The 27,158-nt window shown below is 42.1% G+C and overlaps 1 protein-coding gene across 1 annotated transcript in view; it reads left to right on the plus strand.

Moving 5' to 3' along the window:
- Positions 1-23,517, plus strand: part of LOC115141465 (NADPH--cytochrome P450 reductase) — a 51,060-nt gene extending 27,543 nt beyond the window's left edge. The window contains 15 exon segments of the mRNA XM_029680349.2: positions 11,002-11,050; positions 12,407-12,518; positions 12,521-12,534; positions 13,373-13,522; positions 15,696-15,820; positions 16,153-16,242; positions 16,356-16,454; positions 16,708-16,824; positions 16,979-17,097; positions 17,440-17,621; positions 18,060-18,209; positions 20,533-20,800; positions 20,995-21,140; positions 21,628-21,713; positions 21,871-23,517. Coding sequence (XP_029536209.2) covers positions 11,002-11,050; positions 12,407-12,518; positions 12,521-12,534; positions 13,373-13,522; positions 15,696-15,820; positions 16,153-16,242; positions 16,356-16,454; positions 16,708-16,824; positions 16,979-17,097; positions 17,440-17,621; positions 18,060-18,209; positions 20,533-20,800; positions 20,995-21,140; positions 21,628-21,713; positions 21,871-22,015 — 1,852 coding nt within the window. The 3' untranslated portion in view covers positions 22,016-23,517.
- Positions 23,518-27,158: the final 3,641 nt, after the last annotated feature.

Below are 27,158 nucleotides of genomic sequence, written 5' to 3' on the forward strand. Positions count from 1 at the left end.
AACACCCTCAGGAGCAGATGTAAGGAGAAAATTATGAGAATTACAACCAGTCGAGGCAGAGTTGGAGAGTAATGCCACAGAACAGACACATGCCATGATTAAATGGAGAAAGAGGAGAGCCAGAGACCCTATTTTGTATTTTTTTTTCTCTCTCCATTTTGAGCATAGTTGAAATTAATTGTCCCAGGTCTGGAAGGTAGTGGATTGGCACCAGCAATTTTGTTTTGTTTATATGCAACCCTGTACATAAATTGTTTCCTTTTTAATAAACACATTTGGACATGATGTCCCTAAGTAATTGGTGTCCTTCAGTACTTTTTGTGAAATTCGTCTTTAAATTGCATTCCAAGTGGCATTAAAGGTCTTAAGTCTTTTAAATTGAACTTGCTGAAACCTGCAGATACCCGCCAGACCCACTAACACACAGCCCCATCTCCAGCGCCCGCATCACTTTCCGCCTATGGCCTAAAACTGCACCACTTTCTTTTCTCTCCGTAGCCCACGCACTTTTAATATTTAAATAACTTGAATTTTCCATTGTGGTGATGAATGGATTGCTTTCCAAGTTTAGTATATGTTTTTTCAAGATGAGTGATAAAAGAATCGTCCAACCCATCGGGTATCTCACTACACCCCCATATGCCATGTCTTGAAAAATACACACAGATGGATTAAAAGTAAGTTTACATTGTACACTGCATTGAAAGCAACTCAGTTTATCCTTTTTGTAACCTAATGCTTCAACCAAACTCTCACCCTCCGATCCAACAGGTCCCAGACATGCTCAATGGGATTGAGATCCGGGCTCTTCACTGGTCATGGCAGAACTCTGACATTCCTGTCCTGTAGAAAATCATGCACAGAACGAGCAGTATGGCTGGTGGCATTGTCATGCTGGAGGGTCATGTCAGGATGAGCCTGCAGTAAGGGTACCACATGAGGGAGGAGGATGTCTTCCCTGTAACGTACAGTGTTGAGATTGCCTGCGATGACAACAAGCTCAGTCCGATGATGTTGTGGCACACCGCCCCAGACCATGACAGACCCACCACCTCCAAATTGATCCTGCTCCAGAGTACAGGCCTCGGTGTAACGCTCATTCTTTTCGACGAAAAACGCGAATCCGACCTTAACCCCTTGTGAGACAAAACCACGACTCGTCAGTGAAGAGCACTTTTTGCCAGTCCTGTCTGGTCCAGCGACGGTGGGTTTGCGCCCATAGGCGACTTTGTTGCCGGTGATGTCTGGGGAGAACCTGCCTTACAACAGGCCTACAAGCCCTCAGTCCAGCCTCTCAGCCTATTGTGGACAGTCTGAGCACTGATGGAGGAATTGTGCATTCCTGGTGTAACTCGGGCAGTTGTTGTTGCCATCCTGTACCTGTCCCGCAAGTGTGATGTTCGGATTCTGTGCAGGTGTTACACCGTGGTCTGCCACTGCGAGGACGATCAGCTGTCCGTCCTGTCTCCCTGTAGCGCTGTCTTAGGCGTCTCACAGTATGGACATTGCAATTTATTGCCCTGGCCACATCTGCAGTCCTCATACCTCCTTGCACGTTCATGCAGATGTTCCTCCAATCCTCCACCAAATTTCACAGTGGGTGCGAGACCTGGAGAGGCCTATATAAGCCACAGTGTTTTGCACCCACTGTGAAGTTTGGTGGAGGGTCGGTGAAGATCTGGGGGTGCTTAAGCACGGCTGGAATCGGCAGATTTACTTTGTGAAGAATGCATGAATCAAGCCACGTACAAGGTTGTCCTGGAAGACCCTGTCATGGCCAGCCCAATCTGTATAGCTCTGCGTTTACATGATTGGTTCACTGTAGGTGGGGGTGGTGCATCCTATATAAACACACACTCACTTCCTTGACAACAGCTCTGCACTGCTCCGTGAAGCGCAAGAAGTATGAATCCCCCAATTTCTGCTGAGGCCATATCACCGTACATGCGCTCCATGGCCAATGCAGACATCGTATTGACTATGCGCCAAGATGCACAATGTACTGCTCTCTCCTGCCAATTTGTGCACATTCATTGTTTCATAATTTCATTGTGTGAATTGTTTGCGTTTGATTGTTAGTGTATATCAATTCCTCGTTAAATATATCACGAATAGTACATTTAACGTTAATTCCCTATAATTTCTAATCTACAATGTTTGTTACAGTAGTTTCTGTTCATGCATTCAATGTTATTCCAGTCTTCCCTTTCTCATTGTCGGAGTGGACACATTGTTTGCAGAGGACACAACCTATGCTACACTTGTGAATGTTGAGTAACGACATACACGCATAGAAGTAGGTATATAGGCTACCTGGCCTGTGCGCAAATGAAGGCATATAAACATGCCCATTTGGGGATCTGATAGTTTTTCTAATTGGCTTAACGCATCACCACTAATAACCTGTGGAGCTTCTCAAAGCGAACAAAGTCTGTTTTTACATCCTTTGACAATTACAATAGTTCCTCAAGTGTATTTGAAAAATATTTTGCACACTTAGCGTGAAAGGGAGTAATGCCATGCTCTGATCCAGTGGAAACATAAAATATGCCAACCTGATTACTTCTTATCAGCGCTTGACTTGGACTGAAATCATTTCTGGTACTCATTTTGGGTGCTGATATTGTTTATATTTAGGTGCAGGAGCTCCACAATACTTTTGAGCTAATGTTCTATAAGAGGAACAGGAGCTTAAGCAGTAGAACATTTTAGGTGCTGGTACTCTGCTCTGGTGAGCTCCTGCCCAAGTCAAGCACTGCTTTTGATCCCTTGCGCAAATAGCCTACAGCTGTGTCTGTCCCGAGTTCACTGGGGCAGAATATTTTGACCAAGTTTGCTAGAGCAAGTTCGTTGCAGACAGGCCAAATCAAATTTTATTTGTCACATACACATGGTTAGCAGATGTTAATGCGAGTGTAGCGAAATGCTTGTGCTTCTAGTTCCGACAATGCAGTGATAACCAACAAGTAATCTTACTAACAATTCTAAAACTACTGTCTTATACACAGTGTAAGGGGATAAAGAATATGTACATAAGGATATATGAGTGAGTGATGGTACAGAGCAGCATACAGTAGATGGTATCGAGTACAGTATATACATATGAGATGAGTATGTAGACAAAGTAAACAAAGTGGCATAGTTAAAGTGGCTAGTGATACATGTATTACATAAGGATGCAGTCGATGATGTAGAGTACAGTATATACGTATGCATATGAGATGAATAATGTAGGGTAAGTAACATTATATAAGGTAGCATTGTTTAAAGTGGCTAGTGATATATTTACATCATTTCCCATTATTAAAGTGGCTGGAGTTGGGTCAGTGTCAATGACAGTGTGTTGGCAGCAGCCACTCAATGGTGGCTGTTTAACAGTCTGATAGCCTTGAGATAGAAGCTGTTTTTCAGTCTCTCAGTCCCAGCTTTGATGCACCTGTACTGACCTCGCCTTCTGGATGATAGCGGGTGAACAGGCAGTGGTTCGGGTGGTTGATGTCCTTGATGATCTTTATGGCCTTCCTGTAACATCGGGTGGTGTAGGTGTCCTGGAGGGCAGGTAGTTTGCCCCGGTGATGCGTTGTGCAGACCTCACTACCCTCTGGAGAGCCTACGGTTGAGGGCGGAGCAGTTGCCGTACCAGGCGGTGATACAGCCCGCCAGGATGCTCTCGATTGTGCATCTGTAGAAGTTTGTGAGTGCTTTTGGTGACAAGCCGAATTTCTTCAGCCTCCTGAGGTTGAAGAGGCGCTGCTGCGCCTTCTTCACGACGCTGTCAGTGTGAGTGGACCAATTCAGTTTGTCTGTGATGTATGCCGAGGAACTTAAAACTTGCTACCCTCTCCACTACTGTTCCATCGATGTGGATAGGGGTGTTCCCTCTGCTGTTTCCTGAAGTCCACAATCATCTCCTTAGTTTTGTTGACGTTGAGTGTGAGGTTATTTTCCTGACACCACACTCCGAGGGCCCTCACCTCCTCCCTGTAGGCCGTCTCGTCGTTGTTGGTAATCAAGCCTACCACTGTTGTGTCGTCCGCAAACTTGATGATTGAGTTGGAGGCGTGCGTGGCCACGCAGTCGTGGGTGAACAGGGAGTACAGGAGAGGGCTCAGAACGCACCCTTGTGGGGCCCCGTGTTGAGGATCAGCGGGGAGGAGATGTTGTTGCCTACCCTCACCACCTGGGGCGGCCCGTCAGGAAGTCCAGTACCCAGTTGCACAGGGCGGGGTCGAGACCCAGGGTCTCGAGCTTGATGACGAGCTTGGAGGGTACTATGGTGTTGAATGCCGAGCTGTAGTCGATGAACAGCATTCTCACATAGGTATTCCTCTTGTCCAGGTGGGTTAGGGCAGTGTGGTTGAGATTGCATCGTCTGTGGACCTATTTGGGCGGTAAGCAAATTGGAGTGGGTCTAGGGTGTCAGGTAGGGTGGAGGTGATATGGTCCTTGACTAGTCTCTCAAAGCACTTCATGATGACGGAAGTGAGTGCTACGGGGCGGTAGTCGTTTAGCTCAGTTACCTTAGCTTTCTTGGGAACAGGAACAATGGTGGCCCTCTTGAAGCATGTGGGAACAGCAGACTGGTATAGGGATTGATTGAATATGTCCTTAAACACACCGGCCAGCTGGTCTGCGCATGCTCTGAGGGCGCGGCTGGGGATGCCGTCTGGGCCTGCAGCCTTGCGAGGGTTAACACGTTTAAATGTCTTACTCACCTCGGCTGCAGTGAAGGAGAGACCGCATGTTTTCGTTGCAGGCCGTGTCAGTGGCACTGTATTGTCCTCAAAGCGGGCAAAAAGTTATTTAGTCTGCCTGGGAGCAAGACATCCTGGTCCGTGACTGGGCTGGGTTTCTTCTTGTAGTCCGTGATTGACTGTAGACCCTGCCACATGCCTCTTGTGTCTGAGCCGTTGAATTGAGATTCTACTTTGTCTCTGTACTGACGCTAGCTTGTTTAATAGCCTTGCGGAGGGAATAGCTGCACTGTTTGTATTCGGTCATGTTGCCAGACACCTTGCCCTGATTAAAAGCAGTGGTTCGCGCTTTCAGTTTCACGCGAATGCTGCCATCAATCCACGGTTTCTGGTTAGGGAATGTTTTTATCGTTGCGATGGGAACGACATCTTCAACGCACGTTCTAATGAACTCGCACACCGAATCAGCGTATTCGTCAATATTTTTATCTGACGCAATACGAAACATGTCCCAGTCCACGTGATGGAAGCAGTCTTGGAGTGTGGAGTCAGCTTGGTCTGACCAGCGTTGGACAGACCTCAGCGTGGGAGCCTCTTGTTTTAGTTTCTGCCTGTAGGCAGGGATCAGCAAAATGGAGTCGTGGTCAGCTTTTCCGAAAGGGGGGCGGGGCAGGGCCTTATATGCGTCGCGGAAGTTAGAGTAACAATGATCCAAGGTTTTACCACCCCTGGTTGCGCAATCGATATGCTGATAAAATTTAGGGAGTCTTGTTTTCAGATTAGCTTTGTTAAAATCCCCAGCTACAATGAATGCAGCCTCCGGATAAATGGTTTCCAGTTTGCAAAGAGTTAAATAAAGTTCGTTCAGAGCCATCGATGTGTCTGCTTGGGGGGATATATACGGCTGTGATTATAATCGAAGAGAATTCTCTTGGAAGATAATGCGGTCTACATTTGATTGTGAGGAATTCTAAATCAGGTGAACAGAAGGATTTGAGTTCCTGTATGTTTCCTTCATCACACCATGTCTCGTTAGTCATGAGGCATACGCCCCCGCCGCTCTTCTTACCAGAAAGATGTTTGTTTCTGTCGGCGCGATGCGTGGAGAAACCCGTTGGCTGCACCGCATCGGATAGCGTCTTCCCAGTAAGCCATGTTTCCGTGAAGCAGAGAACATTGCCGTCTCTGATGTCCCTCTGGAATGCTACCCTTGCTCGGATTTCATCAACCTTGTTGTCAAGAGACTGGACATTGGCAAGAAGAATGCTGGGGAGTGGTGCGCGATGTGCCCTTGTCCGGAGTCTGACCAGAAGACCGCTACGTTTCCCTCTTTTTTCGGAGTCGTTTTCTTGGGTCGCTGCATGTGATCCATTCCGTTGTCCTGTTTGTAAGGCAGAACACAGGATCCGCGTCGCGGAAAACATATTCTTGGTCGTACTGATGGTGAGTTGACGCTGATCTTATATTCAGTAGTTCTTCTCGACTGTATGTAATGAAACCTAAGATGACCTGGGGTACTAATGTAAGAAATAACACGTAAAAAAACAAAAAACTGCATAGTTTCCTAGGAACGCGAAGCGAGGCGGCCATCTCTGTCGGCGCCGGAAGTCAATGTGGCCATATGTAGTCAATGTGATTTATAGGATATTTATAGGATATTTATTTTTATCAGGGTATTGTTTTTAAATTTAGATTTGGATAGAATTTTGATAAACCCACATGACAATGATTTTGAGATATGAAGACAATTATTATAAATTAAATGAAGCTGTTTCATGAAAATTTGCATATGAAAACGATAACTGGCATGCCGATCGGTAGAAATTGGCATTCCACATGAGAAATGTTGCAGCCAACTCGTGTAGTAGCCTATTACCGGCAACTTCAGGGGAGTAATGGCAGAATCTGCGAAAGCCAGCAAGAGCGGGAATAGAATAGTTGGGTAAGGTAATTTTTATTTTTATCCTGGTTATCTAGAGCTCTTGCGTCCTCTTAAGGAATTTTTGTTATTTCATCAAACCGTAAGCTTAAAGCATCAGACAAGCTCAGTGGATGTAGTTTAGTGGATGTAGTAGATTTTATTAAAACACAGGTTGTGTCTCTATATGGAAAAATACATTTAGTCGGGGACAGCCCGAAACCCAACCCAGGAATAAAAACTCCACTTTGTCTATGACAGCCAATGGAAGTTTATCATAACACCCCTTCTTACATGTGTCTCTTGGGGTCAATCTTATCCAGGTGAACCAAGGGCTTGAGCTGCTCAGCGAAGCTGCACATGTCTTCGCAGAACACTGTACAGTGTGTGTTTGGGAATTTTACCATTGAAGGCCATTGAAACCATCGTCTAACAACCACCTCTGCAGCACTCCACCAGTCAGGCCTTTATGGTAGAATGGCCAGATGGAATGGCTTTGGGAGAAGTCTGTGTCCGTGAGTGGCCCAGCCAGAGCCCGGCCTTAAATCCAATCGAACATCTCTGGAGAGACCCGTGGGTGACTTTGGGCAATTTATTTTGGGATTCCTCATGTCTCGCTCATCTACAGGAAGAAGTTTGGTCCAAATTGGATGTTGGGTACTATTATTTAATATCTGAATTCTATCAATTAAAATGGCCAATTTGGGTGCACTCTTCATTTCTCATAGATCAAATTTGCATTTCAACTAATGTTTCAGGAATGCTAATCTTAGAAACACAGCTAACTACAGAAACAATTTCAGAACAACCTGAGATTGTGGATGTCATGGCTTGCTGAAGATGTAGGAGCTTAATTTGATCACCTTTGTTTGAGAATTTTCCTGCACATCAGGAAATGTAAACTTGTATTGTATTCAAGGTTTTTAAAAAGCATCTAAAGTTTAAAATGTCAGACTTTTTATTTGTTTCATCAAAAATGTATCAACCCCTACAAAAATGTTCCATTAATTATAATCCACATAATAATTCACATTTCCTGTTGCTACAAGATTATTTTCCTGCTGTAGCAAACTGATTCAACTGGCTCAAATTTAGATCCTACATCTGTACATGGAACTACTCTGTATATTTCCATTGGAGTGACGACGCCACAGAAGGGAAAGAAAAAAAGGATTCGAGAGGCATTAGCCTATAAATTCTTACATTCCACCATTTTCAACCTATTAAATATCATGGGTACTTGTAACAGTTGATTTTTGGCAGAGAGCGTGAACAAGAGGGGGATAGGGCCAGAAAGCATTTAGTTGAGAACAAGCATTTATTTCCCAGTCTTTACCAAAAACCTTACTCGGCTGTCACTCAACTGATTTTAAGCTGCTTCAGTTTACACACTACTGACTTGTCTAAAATCGTTCAGACTAGACTATACCTACTAATTTGTAATTCATGTTTGCTGTTGGTGATTGATTGTGCCCATTTCATCGCATAGAATACTGCAGCTGTCTACTCATTTGACGTCTGATGACGTTTGGAGGAAAGGTGCAGCATTCCCTGTGTGTGTGTGACCACTCTAGATTACATGTTCTGCTACATCCCCCCCCAGCCTGCGACGGTGTCTTTTTTATTATTATTTGTTCAAACCCCAGATGTATTTATTTAACCTTTATTTAGGCAGGGGTAGTCCCATTGAGGCCAAGGTCTCTTTTTCGACTGAGCTCTGCATGACTAGACCAAGCAATTACACAATCAAGACGAACATGGGAAACAAAGAAAAATGCACAAAAAAAGTCATAGAAAAATAAAAATTCCTCGGTGAAGAGGTCCTCTACCAACAATCTGATGATATAGTATTCTGAAGATTATTCTGTTAGTGAGGTGCAATCTGTAGCGACAGAAGTAATTTCAAGAATTAGCCATTCCTGTGACAGGGTATGGAATCTCGTGCTTCTATAGGTTAGTAACGATGTTGGGTAGGAGTTTTCACAGAAGGGCTTTATAAATTAACAGAATGCAATGATGAAACTAAATTACTGATCATACTGAGGTTTACAGTAGGATACATATGTTAGTTGCTTTTAACCCCCTTTTCCCTAGAGTCCGCGTGCTGCCTTGTGTTAATCAAATTAGCATCATAAAAAAATCCCCATCAAAATCCGCCAGTTTAACCTAGAGATCTTTTTTTTGTTGTTGCATGGGCAGTGAAAGGAGGCAGAGTTAGAGCGGTGTTTGTCAAACCATTCAACGTCCCGAAAATCTTTTCTTACAAACATCTGTATCGTCAAGCTATTATAACACCTCAATGGAAAGATGTGAGGAACACGATGGCATTCTCCGTTTTGCTCTACGGCTCCCACAAACATCACAGGACTCGTCTGAAGTCGGTACATCTGATCTGCCAACTTCTGTCTGAACGGTTTGTGCTACACACTAATTTGACCCCTCTGTGGAAAGATGAGTCTTTCACAAACACGTGAAAGATGCCTAAAATAAGGGGTTAAATGCAACAAAAACATATATAGTTTCCTAATCTTATCTCTCAGATATAGGACAGGCACTTCAGATTTGAAGGACGATCTGTTTATCCATGTTTGAAGCTGTTATTCAATGCATTTCTATGGGTTAATAGCAGTATCAAAATGATTGTTTGATACCTTAAGGGGTCCTAAAAATCAAATCAAATAGCTAAAGGATCATTGGTTTGACCATCCTAAAACAATTCCATATGGCTGAAGCTAATAATTTAGCTAAATCTTCCCAACTGCGAACACACACACGGGACACCCACATCAAACCCGAAACCAACTCACATTTGAGTTCAGTCATGGCCACTAGCATTTCTTAATGAACTAAATTTAAAATGAGGCCAGTGTAAAGTGCAGTTCCCCGTTTAGACTGTGTCATATGGTACAAAATGGGATAGCTCTCACATCTTTATGTATTTGCAAGTTGTCAGCTTCACACCATCTTTACTCAAATGTGAATACAAAAGGAAATATGCATGGTGGACATTCTCATATAGTCAAATGTTGCAGTATGGACACTTTCAAGGTTAATCCTTGACATTAAATGTCAATTTACATTTTTGAGTCATCAAAAAAATTGACATATGGGAAAGATTCAAGACCGAAAGCGACCCTTTTGAGCTAAAAGGTTGTTTTGCAAGCTTGCGTGCCTGTCATACTTCACTGAAGTTACTCACCCTAGCCTGACCGTAACACTTGAGTAAATTGGAAAGGAAATGAAGAAGTAGAGAAACAAAATTATGTGAGTCATGTTACAGCCAGGGATATTTATGCAGCAGAAAGTGTGATGATGATGCAAAATGCATCATATGATGAAAAAAACACTTTTCCATTTTTATTGAAAGTGCTCTGTTTTGAAAACTTAACTGCTGACATGGACACTGTGGGGGGGACTGTAATCAAGGGGACTAATTAATGAAATACTCATGTTTTTTGAGGAAAACTTCCTTTTAAAAGAATGCCTAGGACAGGGAGGATGCTGTATTGGACCCTGTTTCATCATTGGCCTTGCCAAACACCTTACCCCGCTTAACCTTTTACAATACTCTGTGTTTACTTAAGAGATAGAGGACATCAGTCAACTCTAGGCTTGGGGCATATTCACGTTGAAGAGTTGTAGCAGAGGGACCGTGATGAGATTTAAATTTTCATAATATGTACATAACGTTACATTGCTAATGTAAATTTAAAAGGTTATGTGCCAAGAGAGGGTTCGGGGGCAATGAACGGTCTTGCTCTGCAGCTTAAATTTACGGTAAATATCCCAGTATAGTCACTAGCCAGTAAAGCATGCTTCACAAACTATTCAGCTATATGCAAGCAACTTTTCATCTTAACCATATTGCACTCTTGAATAATGCAACAATTCACAAGCATGTGCAGACGGGGTTTATTTTCACGTCTGTACACTCATTACATTTTTAGCTTCAATACAAAAGCACAGTTACTAAAGCTAACATCTAACGTTAGCCTATAAACATGTAACGTTAGCCTGTTTACTTACAACCTCATGCTAATCGCATTTCGCACATTAGCTCAACTGTTCAGTGGGTGGGACACCTATCTGTAGAGATCCTTAAGAGGTTTTAAACTAGATCAATGAGGCTATAGGAAGGTTTGAGGGTCCTCCAATGACATGCTTGTAACATTCCCATTATTTTGCATCCCCTGGTGATAAACCATTAGTGTGAAAAGTGACCATTTGGTCCCTGTACTAGGCATGTGTGCTTTTCTTGCTTGTGAAAAGCATCATTGGTTTGCTGTGTTTTATGTCCCAGCAGATAGTGGTGAAAGAATAATTGTTCCAGTGCAAGATTTTCTTTATAGACTTTGGAAGTGCATAACATTTGTCTCCTTTTTCTTTCAGAGCACCTTCTACTCAAGAGACTAGTTTTATTGAAAAGATGAAGAAAACAGTGAGTGTTTTTCTATTTTTCAGTATTTTGTGTGTGGGAAGGATAATGGTCTAGCTACTAGATTGACTTTACATAATGGTTATTAGGTAGAGGACGGATTGCAGTGGATCCTCCGGACTCCTCAGTCCAGACTTGGGTTCAAATACTATTTAAAATCATTTTAAAATATTTTCTGTGCTTGATTGAGCTTATCTGGTACAATAGAACCAGTAGAATAGTCAAAAAGGTGAAAACCCTGCCCATCTGGCAATCCAGGAAGAAAATAGTATTTGAACATTTCGTCTGCGCCCTACTAGCTGACCTTGAGAAATATATTTAGTTGATTTGGCTGCAAAGTACCCAGATATCAGAAGGTGAAATGAATACAATTATGGTATTTTACGACATCATGTAGTTTAGTCTCTTGCTCACTGTCTACATGACAGACTGACCAGGTGATCCTTTATTGATGTCACTTGTTAAATCCACTTCAATAAGTAGATGAAGGGGAGGAGTCAGGTTTAAAAAAAAAAAAAAAAAAAAAGGATTTTTCAACCTTGAGCCCAACAGTGGTTTCATAATACCCACAAAAGCAATAGTTTTTTCACCATTCATGTTTCCCATAGAGGATTTTAGAAACACTTAAAATAAAGGCTATGCTTCGTGTGGGCTTACCCTGGCGTTTCGTTTTGATAACCATGTGAGTCTCTCTCGCACAAGGTGACTTTTAGCAATATGTTCAGCTCTATTTACTCTCATTTATAAAATGCTAAATAGCGTCAATGTAGACATCATGCAAAACTACAAATCACTGCAAGCTCCTGCATGTAATCTCTAGCTGACACCTTTGCTAACGGTATTGTGAAATGTAGCCAATTGATTCATTCATTCATTTAGCAAACATTAGTTAATCCAGAGATGCTTACCTTTGCCTCGATTTGGCAGTCTCGTCCAGATCATTATTGCATTTGTAGTTCTTTATGATAGCCACATTAGCAGCTAATTAGCGATTCATTTTTTGGGGGTAAATATAGTCACATTGTCCTAGAGATTTACATGGTTATCAAAATGTCACGCCAAAGTAATCCTACACAAAACACAACCCTTATTTTAAGTGTTTCTAAAATCCCCTGTGGGAAAAGATTATGCTGGAAAAACTATTGGAACCATTTCCCTGTTTGACCGCTAGGTTTTATGGGTATTATGACTCATACTGTGGTACTATATTGGGACATGGATTGTTATGGACTCGTTATTGGACAACAAAAAGTTAAATGGCAACACTAGGGCCTGGAGTTTTTTCCTGGCTGCCAGGTCATGTGGTCAGGAAAAACTCCTGGCCCTCATTCCAAGTGTTGCTGCTATTTCCCTCTCCAGGGTAGGAACATCGTGGTATTCTACGGCTCTCAGACAGGCACGGGCGAGGAGTTTGCCAACCGGCTCTCCAAAGACGCGCAGCGCTACGGCATGAAGGGTATGGCCGCCGACCCGAGGAATACGACATGGTAACTAATTAACAACATTCCTATATCAGTGTTTATATGGTTACATATGAAATTCGGTGTCCTGGTTCCGTTTTTCTGGTTCATATGAGAATTTTACTAAATAGGTTTTGCTTTCACAAGACCTGGAAATAATCATTTTGGGTGCGATTTGAATTCTACGTGACATTAGCAGGCTAGCTTGTTTTACAATGGGCAAAAAGTACCATGCGATTCGTGCTGCCACGTCACAATACCTGGTACTCTGGTCCTGGGTCTTGGGTCCGCTACTTACACAGGTCCAGAATTCGCTTCAGTCTGGGTTTGTTAGTGTTTCACACAGGCTTTATAGCATGGATCAGAGTACCAAAAGCTCCAAGATCCTAATCATACAGGGAATATGTAGCCTAGTGGTTAGAGCGTTGGGCTACTAGCCGAAAGGTTCCTGGATCGAAACCCCTAGTTGACAAAGTAACAATCTGTCGTTCTGCCCCTGAACAAGGCAGTTAACCCACTGTTCCCCGGTAGGCCGTCATTGTAAATAAGAACTTGTTCTAAACTGACTTGCCTAGTTAAATAAAGGTTAAATAAAAATGTGAAAACAACCTTAGTATAATAATGATTCTAATAACCCATTTATGACAACCCTGTCTAATAAGGCTTCTATACTGCCACCCCGGCAGCTCCAACAAGGATTCATACCTGTATAGCTCAAAGGTGGCTTAACTGTACCCCTCCTAACAATATTAGTCTCTTGAGCCAAGGTCCTGTTCCATAAAGTTGAAAAGCTAATAGTGCCCTGAATGGCATACAGCACATGTAATGGCAAATATCTCATGTCCAGGCATCTTCTAATCCACAGTCTGAGCTGTCCCGTCTGGCTGAGATTGGCAACTCCCTGGCCATCTTCTGTATGGCCACTTATGGTGAGGGAGACCCCACAGACAACGCCCAGGACTTCTATGACTGGCTGCAGGAGACCGACGGGCAATTGGATGGAGTCAACTATACTGTGACTATCTTTTTCTCTCTCTCGCTCTCTCCTCCCCCTGTTTTCATAATCAGGACCAGGAGTTTGCCCAAGAAAAACTCCTGTTGGCCCCATTCACATAGAGTTGAAGTCGGAAGTTTACATACAGCTTAGCCAAATACATTTAAACTCAGTTCTTGACATTTAATCCCAGTAAATATTCCCTGTTTTAGGTCCGTTAGGATCACCACTTTATTTAAGAATGTGAAATGTCAGAATAATAGTAGAGTGATTTATTTCAGCTTTTATTTCTTTCATCACATTCCTAGTGGGTCAGACGTTTACATACACTCAATTAGTATTTGGTAGCATTGCCTTTAAATTGCTTAACTTGGGTCAAATGTTTCAGGTAGCCTTCCACAAGCTTCCCACAATAAGTTGGGTCAATTTTGGCCCATTCCTTCTTACAGAGCTGGTGTAACTGAGTCAGGTTTGTAGGCCTCCTTGCTCACACACACCTTTTCAATTCTGCACACACATTTTCTATAGGATTGAGGTCAGGGCCTCATGATGGCCACTCCAATACCTTGACTTTGTTGTCCTTAAGCCATTTTGCCACAACTTTGGAAGTACCCATTTGCGACCAAGCTTTATCTTCCTGACTGATGTCTTGAGATGTTGCTTCAATATATACACATTTTTTCCGTCCTCATGATGCCATCTATTTTGTGAAGGGGACCAGTCCCTCCTGCAGCAAAGAACTTCCACTACATGATGCTGCCACCCCCGTGCTTCACGGTTGGGATGGTGTTCTTCGGCTTGCAAGCCTCTCTTTTTCCTCCAAACATAACAATGGTCATTATGGCCGAACAGTTCTATTTTTGTTTCATCAGAGGACATTTCTCCAAAAAGTATTATCTTTGTCCCCATGTGCAGTTGCAAACCATAATCTGGCTTTTTATGGCAGTTTTGGAGCAGTGGCTTATTCCTTGCTGAGTGGCCTTTCAGCTTATGTCGATATTGGACTCGTTCTACTGTCGATATAGATACGTTTGTACCTGTTTCCTCCAGCATCTTCACAAGGTCCTTTGCTGTTGTTCCGGGATTGATTTGTACTTTTTGCACCAAAGTACGTTCATCTCTAGGAGACGCGTCTCCTTCCTGAAGCGGTATGACGGCTGCATGGCCCCATGGTGTTTATACTTGCGTACTATTGTTTGTACAGGTGAACATGGTACCTTCAGGCATTTGGAAATTGCTCCCAAGGATAAACCAGACTTGTGGAGGTCTACAATTTGTTTTCTGAGGTCTTGGCTGATTTATTTTCATTTTCTCATCATGTCAAGCAAAGAGGCACTGAGTTTGAAGGTTGGCCTTGAAATACATCCACAGGTACACCTCCAATTGACTCAAATTATGTCAGAAGCTTCTAAAGCCATGACATAATTTTCTGGAATTTTCCAAGCTGTTTAAAGGCACAGTCAACTTAGTGTATGTAAACTTCTGACCCACTGGAATTGTGATGCAGTGAATTATAAGCGAAATAATCTGTCTGTAAACAATTGTTGGGAAATTACTTGTCATGCACAAAGTAGATGTCCTAACCAACTTGCTAAAACTATAGTTTGTTAACAAGAAATGTGTGGAGTGGTTGAAAAACTAGTTTTAATGACTCCATTAAATATGTAAACTTCTGACTTCAACTGTACATTAGCCAAGCGTTCACTTTCAAATGTGTATTTCACATGGATGAACTTTAGTGTGAGACCGAGATGAGTTATGCTAACATCCAAAAAATAGGCTTTATGTGTATGGTTGAGTTCTTGCTTCGGCCATAGCTGACATGCGTGCCATCCTGGCTGGTTGGTCATTGTCGGAGTTGGTCCAACGTTCCTGCCCTCAATGGGATGAAGAATTTCACTTCTGACTGGAGGCAATCTGGCCGGGCACTCTGAATGATCACTTGGGCTCCTTCCACTCCCTGCCAGTGTCTTTCTGTCCTAGACTTGAAAGACAGCATTAATTACACTTAATGAAAGATGATAGACGTTCACAGTGTACAGTGTAGGAGCTTGCGTTCAAGGTATGTGCATGTCTCTGTGTTTTATATAGTATACAATCTTATATTGAATATGTTGAACGTTAGTTTTTTTTTATTATTTTTTTTTATTTTTTTATATAAACTAGAAGTGACTGTTGACATCTCTCCCTGCAGGTGTTTGCATTGGGCAACAAGACATATGAACACTACAATGCCATGGGGGCGTACGTAGACAAGAGACTGGAGGAACTGGGAGCCAAGAGGGTCTTCGACCTGGGCATGGGAGACGACGACGGCAAGTGAGTGAGGCTGCTTTGGAGGGGTGCGTCCCAATATCTATTTTCTCCTGAAGAGTGCACTTGTTTACTACTTCCCACAAATCTAAAGGCGTTGAACTGGTGGAGGCATGCACTAATGGCAGTTTACACCATATTTCTTATACCAGTCATGTCCTTTAAAATCAGTGAATGGAAGTGAATGATTGCACACTTTGGAGGAAGGAGAGATAATTGGGACATAACCTTGGATCTCTCCCGTATCAAATTGTGACCAATGTTGAGATCAAAATGATAGCCAAATGATGGAAATGGGGGTTGATAAGAGGGTGTTTCTGCTTCTTTTCATTTGTCAGCCTGGAGGAGGACTTTGTGACATGGAGGGAGCAGTTCTGGCCAGCCATGTGTGAGCACTTTGGAGTGGAGGCTTCAGGAGAGGACTCCAGGTATTTATGCCAATTTATTGTAATTATCACATTCTCATTTTCCCTCAATTCACACACAGAGTATGGAAGGAGTGATTTGCAGATGAACTGTAGGCCTTCTCGCTCTCCATTAGCGTTCGTCAGTATGAGCTCAAGGAGCATAATGACATCAACATGAACAAGGTGTACACAGGAGAGTTGGGCCGTCTGAAGAGCTTTGAGACCCAGAAACCGTGAGTTATTCTAACCCATCCTCTTCACTTATCATTACAATATTTGCTACAGAGTTTTGTGTTCTATAGATTTCTCTCTAAACAAGTATTACTGCCCGCTAGTGGAGCTAAAGGGGATTTCCTAGTTGGAACGCTGAAGTGCGACACTGCTTTATCCGTCGATGTTCACCTCTATGATTTACCTCATGTTGTCTCTGCATACTGATGTGTACAGTTCACTGGTATGAAATTCTATTGATCTTTTCCCCCCCAGTCCTTTTGATGCAAAAAACCCCTTCCTGGCTCCAATCACTGTTAACCGCAAGCTCAACAAAGCAGGTGACCGGCATCTCATGCACCTTGAAGTGGACATTACAGGCTCCAAGATTAGGTAAATGAGAGAGCCTTTGTATAGTTATCAACCTATATCTACCTCACAGACAGTATTTCCTTAAAAGGAATAGGCTACACTTCTTGGATGAAATGGTGCCTTTTTATATCGTGGAAAGATGACTTGAAAACCCTTTGTCATTCTGTCTTTGTAGATATGAGTCGGGAGACCACGTTGCTGTCTACCCTACCAATGACACAGTGATCGTGAACAGGCTGGGACAGATCCTTGGCGTGGACCTTGATTCCGTTATCTCTCTCAACAACCTTGATGGTGCGGCACTGACCTGATGCAACACCATGACTTGGAGTCCTCCGAAAATCTCTCAATGTCTTTTGAAGATCCTTAAACACACATTCTGTTTGGACATCTCTTGAAATGTTACTCTCCCTGTATTAACATTTTTTGAAGGAGAAGGTTTTGTGAAATCACCAACTGCTCTTTATTACTCTAAATCTTAGGGTCGGTATCCTTCACCCAGGTGAAGCTTAGTCCTGGACTAAAAAGAAGCTTTATTGAAAATACTTTTTAGTCCAAGATTGGGCTTAATCTGTGGAAACTGTCCCTTAATGTATAACCAATGTTAATGTGATGCTATCTGATGCCGTTTATCAGAGGAGTCCAATAAGAAGCACCCATTCCCTTGCCCCACCACCTACCGTACGGCTCTGACCCACTACCTGGACATCATCCATCCGCCTCGCACCAACGTCCTGTATGAGCTGGCCCAGTACGCCACTGACCCCAAGGACCAGGAGAACATGCGCAAGATGGCCTCGTCTGCTCCCGAGGGCAAGGTGTGTGGCTGTGACACTGTGTTAACTTATCACCTCTACTCCTATTCTAAAAGTAGTCAAGATTTCCTCAACATACTCAAGATGGGTTATTGGTAGTGGGAAAGTACGCTTAAACCTCAGGGTTGGGGTCAATTCGATGTCAATTCAGGAAGCAATCTTGAAAAGCATTGAGAAAATTTTTAATTTTAATTTAAATGTACTTTCTGGCTGAACTGAAATGGAATTGACCACAACCCTGATAAGCCTATAACACATGTGAAAAGTTGCCCTTAAGCACAGATCTAACTCCAGCCTTAACCAATTTAGGAGGATGGTAAAATATATCTGACCCTCTGGTAAATATATCTGACCCAGATGCCTGACTACAGATCAGTGGTTAGGGGCAACTTCTACCTACTCCATGTTGTCACAGCTAAGTGTTGTTGTGGTCTCTACTAGGCTCTGTACCAGAGTTTTGTGCTGGAAGACAACAGGAACATCCTGGCCATCCTGGAGGATCTGCCTTCCTTGCGGCCTCCCATCGACCACCTGTGTGAGCTCATGCCCCGTTTGCAGGCTCGCTACTACTCCATTGCCTCCTCCTCCAAGGTGAGGATATATACAGGGGTGTATCCATGCATTGTACCAAAACTATGGTTTCTAGTGAATATACCCCAGTACATCACCCCTAATGACCCCACAACCTAACTCCTCCTCAATACATGTATTTTTCTTGTTACATTTACAGTAGTTATTTAGCAGACGCTGTCATCCACTATAAATTGTATTGCTCTGGATAAGAGCGTCTGCTAAATGACTTAAATGTAAATGTAAATGTATTGAGATAATGTGAAACGACCACGTATTATTATAGGCCCAGTGCAGTCAAAAACATGATTTCCCTATGTTTAGGGAAATATACACTACCGGTCAAAATGTTTTGAATGCCTATTCATTCAAGGGTTTTTCTTTATTTTTTACTATTTTCTACATTGCAGAATAATAGTGAATACATCAAAGCTATGAAACAATACACAGGGAGTCATGTAGTAACTAAAAAAGGTTTAAACAATTCAAAATATATTTATATTTGAGATTTTTCAAATGGCCACCCTTTGCCTTGTTGACAGCTTTGCACACTCTTGGCATTCTCTCAACCAGCTTCACCTGGAATACTTTCCCAACAGTCTTGAAGGAGTTGACACATGCTGAGCACTTGTTGGCTGCTTTTCCTTCACTCTACAGTCCAACTCATCCCAAACCATCTCACTTTGGTTGAGGTCAGGGGATTGTGGCGGCCAGGTCATCTGATGCAGCACTCCATCACTCTCCTCCTTGGTGAAATAGCCCTTGCACAGCCTGAAAGTGTGTTGGGTCATTGTCCTGTTGAAAAACAAATGATAGTCCCACTAAGCCCAAACCAGATGGGATGGTGTATCGCTGCAAAATTCTGTGATAGCCATGCTGGTTAAATGTGCCTTGAATTCTAAATAAATCAGACAGTGTCACCAGCAAAACACCCCCACATCATAATTTTAACTTTTTTTATTTTACCTTTATTTAACTAGGCAAGTCTGTTAAGAACAAATTCTTATTTTCAATGACAGCCTAGGAACAGTGGGTTTTCTGCCTTGTTCAGGGTCAGAGAACGACAGATTTTTACCTTGATTTTTACATTTTTACCTTGGGATTCGATCTTGCAACCTTTTGGTACTAGTCCAACACCACCTCCTTCATGCTTCATGGTGGGAAATACATATGCAGAGATCATCCGTTCACCAAACCTGCGCCTCAGAAAGACACGGCGGATGGAACCAAAGAACCTCCAATTTGGACTCCAGACCAAAGGACAAATTTCCACCGGTCTAATGGCCATTGCTCGTGTTTCTTGGCCCATGCAAGTCTCTTCTTCTTATTGGTGTCTTTTAGTAGTGGTTTCTTTGCAGCAATTCAACCATGAAGGCCTGATTCACACAGCCTCCTCTGAACAGTTGATGTTCTGATGTGTCTGTTACTTGAATCTATTTGGGCTGCAATTTCTGAGGCTGGTAACTCTAATGAACTTATCTTCTGCAGCAGAGGTAACTCTGGGTTTTCCATTCCTGTGGCGGTCCTCATGAGAGCCAGTTTCATCATAGCGCTTTTACCAAATAGGACTATCTTCTGTATACCACCGCTACCTTGTCACAACACAACTGATTGGCTTCAACGCATTAAGTGCATAAATGCACTTTTAACAAGGCACACGTGTTAATTGAAATGCATTCCAGGTCACTACCTCATGAAGCTGGTTGAGAGAATGCCAAGGGTATGCAAAGCTGTCATCAATTCAAAGGATGGCTATTTGAAGAATCTGAAATATAAAATATACCTTTTTGATTCCATATGTGTTAATTCATAGTTGATGTCTTCACTATTATTCTACAATGTTGAAAATAGTACAAATAAAGAACCCTTGAATGAGTAGGTGTTCTAAAACTGTTGACCAGTAGTGTATTTCCACACTGAGGTTGGAGTAATACTTTGAAATTGAGATAATGATAATGCTCTTTCAGTGTAAAATCTGTTTGAAAAGACAGCTAAAAATTTCTGCGGATGGGAGTTTGTGCTTTCCATGGTGACATCACCATCCGGTAAATTAGTTAATAGGCCAATAAGAAAGAGTTCCAAACCTCTCTGCCAATAACGGAACATTTTCAGTTTCCCCTTCCCAATCACACCACTCCCAGACAGTCCTAGCAAAATTATTGCTTGAGAAATTCCTCTTTGCTAAGAAGCTTTTGTTTTCAATTCAAATGAAACCTAAATTACAGTCAGGTACTTAATTGATACCCAGAGATTACAGCTGCAATGGACCTTTAAGCGTCCATTGTCGGTCAACCTGCAATAGTGTGATCTAAAAAGAGTGGTTAATGATGCCTTCTCTTTGTAGGTCCACCCCAATAGCATCCATATCTGTGCTGTGCTGGTGGAATACACAACTAAAACCGGGCGCCTCACAAAGGGAGTGGCCACCACCTGGCTGAAGAACAAACTGGTTGCGGACAACGGCCACAAGTCCACGGTCCCCATGTACATCCGCAAGTCCCAGTTCCGCCTGCCCTTCAAGGCCAGCAACCCAGTCATCATGGTCGGTCCTGGGACCGGCATCGCTCCCTTCATGGGCTTCATCCAGGAGCGTGGGTGGCTCAAAGAGCAAGGTACATGGTATACACCATGATAGAAGCTTGCCATAGACGCATGGAAATGTTTGTGTTTGTTTCCTGATTGTTTTGTTATGCTGCATAGTACTATTTTATGAGTTGTCATGTTCTGTGTCACACTGACTAAAATAAAGAACCTTAACTGTCTTGTATGGATACAAGTAAGCCAATTGGTCTGCTTTTTCCTGTAGGCAAGGAGGTGGGGGAGACTGTCTTGTACTGTGGCTGCAGGCACAAGGAGGAGGACTATCTGTACCAGGAGGAGTTGGAGGAGGCTGAGAAGGCGGGTGTCATCACGAAGCTCAACGTGGCTTTCTCTCGGGACCAGGAGCAAAAGGTATACTTGTTTTATTAGTTATAGTTATTCAGCACTAGGACCTTAATAAACTATTATTAAAAAGGGTGAACAATGCTTTTCTGTTAGCTAGAATATTACATTTATTAAATAGATAACATGGTCATATATGGCTATCTGATCCTACACACACTGCAGTTGGGACACCAAGACAAGATTGTAATCCTTATCATATTTCCATAGCGTTCTTGAGTGTTGCCAATCATGGTTGTTGGTACTATAGACCGGTATCTAAATCTGTCAGATTCTGTACCACTGGGGGTGTACTATTAGTGGGGATGGTCAACACATACTCCACACAGAGTCCTAGGCTAGACCTCAGAGGATACCTGAGGGATTGATTTTATGCTGCCTCATCTCATGAAGGAAGAGGAACACGTTTCCTTGCAAGGTCGTTTTTTGTTTGTGTGAAGACTGGAAGCTCAAGAGGATGTTGTAATAGATCTGTTTCCTCTCGCCGTCCCGCCAGGTGTACGTGCAGCATCTCCTGAGGACCAACAAGGAGGACTTGTGGAGGCAGATCCACACAGACAATGCACACATATACATCTGCGGGTAAGGAAGGATCCTCGCCAGTAACATTTGCACCTTGGCAATAAAATGGATTGAAATTGAATTGCCATATTTCTTGAAAGCACTCCCCGAATTCACAAAAATTCTCAAACGATAGTTAAAAGACAAATGTCTTATAGAGAAATGCTCCTGTTTTTAGGGATGCGCGGAACATGGCCAGGGATGTGCAGACAGCTTTCTATGAGATAGCAGAGGAGCTGGGCGGCATGACACGCACTCAGGCCACCGACTACATCAAGAAACTGATGACCAAGGGACGGTACTCGCAGGACGTCTGGAGCTAAAACACCTAGGATCCAACCACATCCTATGTTTTTTTGTTTTTAGACTTGCATTGTTATTTGTGTCAGTTTGTATCAGCAACGGTTATAATGGGTCACCAACCCTAGTACTGTACTGGAGAGCTACCGGTTGTGCCAAGCACTAAAACATCGGATTCTATTAATTGCCTTATCATGACCTTGATTAGTTGAGATGGGTGTGTTTGTGTCAGGCTAGAATAAAAGCCTACACATTGGGACCAGGATTTGTGACCACTGGGGAAGGATATTGCTGGTTGTTTTTATTCCATGGAGCAACACAAGCACTCAACAATGCACCACAATAACAGTCGGTCATCCTCATTCAGATGATTTATTGATATTCTATGTCATTCGGCCATCAGTTTGGTAGCGTCAAATGTAGTATCACATTTGTTGATGTTTATCTTTTGCAGGAGAAAGAATGTTTGATAATGATATACTGTAGCTGTACATAATTGTACAAAGTGAGGAGGTGGGTTTAAATACAAAACTCATACAGTGCAAGTATCTTCTTTAGGAAGTTGACCTAATCTGGGTACTCAAGTGTATTCCGAATACATGATAAATATTTTAGATTTGAGAAATAAAAAGAGAACTTTTTGTCTACGAAATCAGTAACTGAAAAGCTTAGTGTTTGTTTCTAGTACCTTTTGCATTTGGATAAGCGATATAGCCTTTTATGCAATGATGTTACTGTACATTTCTAATCAATCACAGTAACCCTTAGCAAGGCATGATAAAAGTATCATTTTGCAATTCAGTAGTCAAGCCCTCTATTGAGGAGAAATGATTAGCTTTTATTTTCCACAAGACTGCATTTTAAATATATCAAAGAAAATTATTATTAGGTTCCCTGTAGTATTTGTATACATGATGCAAGTAAGCATCAAAGGGGAATGGGTAAATAATATGCATATTTCAACTTAAATTCTCTGCATTATCCAGTTTAGAATGAAACAAAAACTGAACACGTACACCACTTAGTAGCAAGCATTCAAATGTACATGTTTCTTTATCATGCAAACCTCGCACTGTACCCTGAGAATGTAGAGTTCTACAGCTTGTTGGCTTTGAGTGTCAACTTTATTTTATTTTCTATGTACTATTGCACACTAATCAGTGTAAGTACTGGATATCACACTTATCTATGAAATTTGGCATATCCTTTCTTCACTTCACTGAAAACGAGGGGCAAGGTTGTCAACTTGTGGAAATAGTAAACCCGTTTTGGCCCGTAAGCCAAGCAAATTTGTAAATTCAGTGTGTGCCTTATTGAAAGTGGTGCCTGAGTTAAATGTAGGTTTTTTGGATGCATTACTGTAAAGGCAATTTTTCAAAAATATTGGAGAAAAAACATATTATGAAGACATTCATGTTACTTTTTTGTCCACATTCCATTTTATAATTACAATAAGTGTCAACTGAATGAATGGATCTAAGCATATCCTTTTAAAATGAATAAAAAACATATTAAATATTGTTAACAGATTGAGAGTTTGTTATTCATGTCTGAGGTATGCATCCTCTTCCATCTGATAAAATTTTTGAAAATGAGATTATCGTTATGTTCAATTGTTAGATGTAAGGATGGAGGGATTAATGTTTGATGGATGCAAGATGATGTAGTTTATTTTTTATTTAACCTTTATTAGGGTTGCACATTTTGGGGAATATTCAGGAAAATTTCTGTGGGATTTAACAGGAATATATGGGAATATATGCAAATTAATATTAACCCCATTTAAATGTAATTGTTTTTTTTGCATTGGATATATGTACCATATCATATGGAGACAAAAACATAAATATTTTACCTTATAAGTAGACATAATTGCAAATGATTAAATCCTTCTATTATTAAAAAAATAAAAAATTGATTTACAAATTGAACTTTAATTAAATGAGTTGACTCTTCACATGGGATGATTTCACTGAACAACAAAAGAAAGGGAATATTGAATGATCCATCGCATCTCCCAAAAACGTTTTCAACATAAATCTGTTAAAATTATAGTCTAGAAACTAAAGCTTTGGTTGTCTTCCTCTCAGGCTTCCATGTCTTCTCCCTGGACCTCCTCAATGTCCACCTCTTGAACATCAGACTCTTAGGCCTCATCTTCACTCTCACTTTCCAACCTTATTGAGGATGGCTCGTTGTCAGGCTCAGATGGCCACCAATTTTTCAACCCTTGTATTGGTCAGCCTGTTGCGTGCTTTGGTGTGTGTGTTCGCAAACAAGGACCAATTGCGCTCTGAGGTGGCTGATGTTGGTGGAATTTGGAGGATGATGGAGGCAACAGGGGAAAGAGCCTCAGATCCACAAAGTCCCTTCCACCAGGTGGCTGATGAGATATGATGGCATGACTGCCATATTGCATCTCCATCCCAAAACCCTTGCTTGGAAGTGTACTTCGCCAGACTGCCAAGAACCTTGCCCTCGTCCAGGCCAAGGTGGTTAGACACAGTAGTGATGACACCATAGGCCTTGTTGATCTCTGCACGAGACAGGATGCTCTTGCCAGCATACTTGGGGTCCAACATGTGCGCTGCGGCATGTATGGGCTTCAGGCAGAAGTCTTCACACTTGATGTATTTCAGAACTGCAGTGTCCTCTGCTTGGCGCAGCAGGGCAGTACGTATTTCTTCTCTTACATCTGCAAGCAGAGTCTGAACATCAGACAGGATGGCATTGTCTCCCTCAATCCATGCAATGGCTACTACTATAGGTTTCAGGCTGCTAACCACTCTCCCAAAATACATCATCCAGGAGGATCCTCTTGATGGGGCTGTCCATATCGGCATACTGTGATATAGCCATTTCTTGGTCTCCTTCCCCTCCAGGAGACTGTCAAACATGATGACAACACCACCCTAACGGGTGTTGCTGGGCAGCTTTGGATGTGATGCTCTTATTCTTCTCACTTTGCTTGGTGAGATAGCAGCACAGCAATCTACAACTTGACCCTTTACATACATAACCATTTCAATAGCTCTCTTGTAGAGTGTATCCATTGTTTTCAGTGACATGATGTCCTTGAGGAGCAGATTCAATGCATGAGCAGCACAGCCAATGGGTGTGATGTAAGGATAGAACTCCTCCACTTTAGACCAAACCGCCTTCATGTTCGCAGCATTGTCTGTCACCAGTGCAAATACCTTCTGTGGTCCAAGGTCATTGATGACTGCCTTCAGCTCATCTGCAATGTAGAGACCAGTATGTCTGTTGTGTCTGTGCTCTTGTAGAATACTGGTTGAGGGGTGGCGCTGTAGTTAATTATTCCTTGCCCACGCACTTTCGACCACCCATCAGAGGTGATTGCTATACAGTCTGCTTTCTCTATGATTTGCTTAAACTCTGCATCTAGCAAATGAGTAGATAAAGCATGGCTGGGTGGAGGGGTGTATGCTCGGCGAAGAACATTCAGAAATCTCTTCCAATACACATTGCCTGTGAGCAACAGAGGTGAACCAGTTGCATATACAGCTCGAGCAAGACATTCATCGTCATTTCTCTGACTACGTTCCTCAATTGAGTCAAGAAAACTTCTGATTCCAGGAGGACCATGAGCTGTTGCTATCGATAAGATGTCTGATTCATAATTTTCACCTCGAATAGAAGTAGAGGGACTTTTGTTAGAGGTTGTGAGGGCTGAGGGAACTTTATGCGCTTGGCCAGATGATTCTGCATCTTTGTTGCATTCTCCACATATGGTTTGGCACCATATTTGAAAATGTACACAGCTTTTCCTTCTACATTAGCTACAGTGAAATGTCTCCACATGTCAGATAGTGCCCATGGCATTTTCCTGTAAAGATTAGGAAGACAATTCGTTAAAATATATATAATTCCATGTACAGATAAGCAGTTAGATTAAACAACTCCTTTGTAAGATGTGTTTTAAAATGAAACATGCATGGAAACATTTGAATTAACACTCCTAAGTTAGCAGGCTCAAGCAGGCTAAAACCCAGATGGTGGCAAAAACTAACTAGCAGAAATAGTTAAATTAGAAATAATTTAAACGTCACTTAGCTGTAGGCTACTATTTACTAGTTAACAAAAAATAATGTATGTCATAAAATCTATTCACCCCATCAAGTATTTTAATCAAAACTTACCAGAAAGCATGTAGTCCTTGGCTCAGATAGTGTAGTAGTGTGGGCTCAATAGCATCTCATTAGTGTGCAAGTTCTTGAGAATCAGCTGTACATGTGATGGAAGAGTGCACTGCACATATGATTGAAGAATGCACTGTGCATGCAGAGGGTTGCAATTCCATTGAATTGGGGATAGTTTAACCAAAATATGCCACAAGACCTAGAATTGCCTTGTGTATCCCACAGAAAAGGTTCCCTGTCATAAGAACTTTTTGATGAATTTAAAGCAAAATTCCCAGGCTTACATTTTCCTTGGAAGTTAAGTAAAAATTCTAGAAATGTACCAGAAAGTTTTCCGACCCTTTGTAACCCTAACCTTTATTTAACTAGGCAATTCAGTTAAGAACAATTACTTATTTACAATGCCGGCTGGACCAATTGTGCGCTGCCCAATGGGACTCCCAATCACGGCCGGTTGTGATACAGCCTGGAATCGAGCCAGGGTCTGTAGTGACGCCTCTAGCACTGAGATGCAGTGCCTTACACCGCTGCGCCACTCGGGAGCCCAGAGTGACCGGTTGGGTGATGGATAAAAGTATGTTTGATGAATGGAGGCCCTACGTTGCTGCTATCTACCCTTTACCAGAGATGAACAGGCATAACTTAAGTAGTCTCAACTTAAGTATATCACACACAAAAGGCCACCAAGGGGGTATACTACAAAGCAGGATCCATCAGCTTACTTTGATAACCAAAAATATCTATAGATTTTTTGTTTTTTTTAAAGGGGACGTTTTTAAATGTGGCAATATTTACACTCTTTCTGTGCATCCCTTGCCATACACTACAATGCATTATGAAAATGTGTCTAAGCATGTTAGAAAACACTACAAACCAACTCATATTACATCAGAATCTCATTCTGGATAATGCCTCTGTACTACATTTTTTAAAGAATGTTCCACTGTCCCATAAATCCATAATTTTGTTGTAAAAATAATAATTTAAACATGGTTGTATGGCACAG

This window comes from Oncorhynchus nerka, linkage group LG14, assembly GCF_034236695.1.
Source record: "Oncorhynchus nerka isolate Pitt River linkage group LG14, Oner_Uvic_2.0, whole genome shotgun sequence".
NCBI lineage: Eukaryota > Metazoa > Chordata > Actinopteri > Salmoniformes > Salmonidae > Oncorhynchus > Oncorhynchus nerka.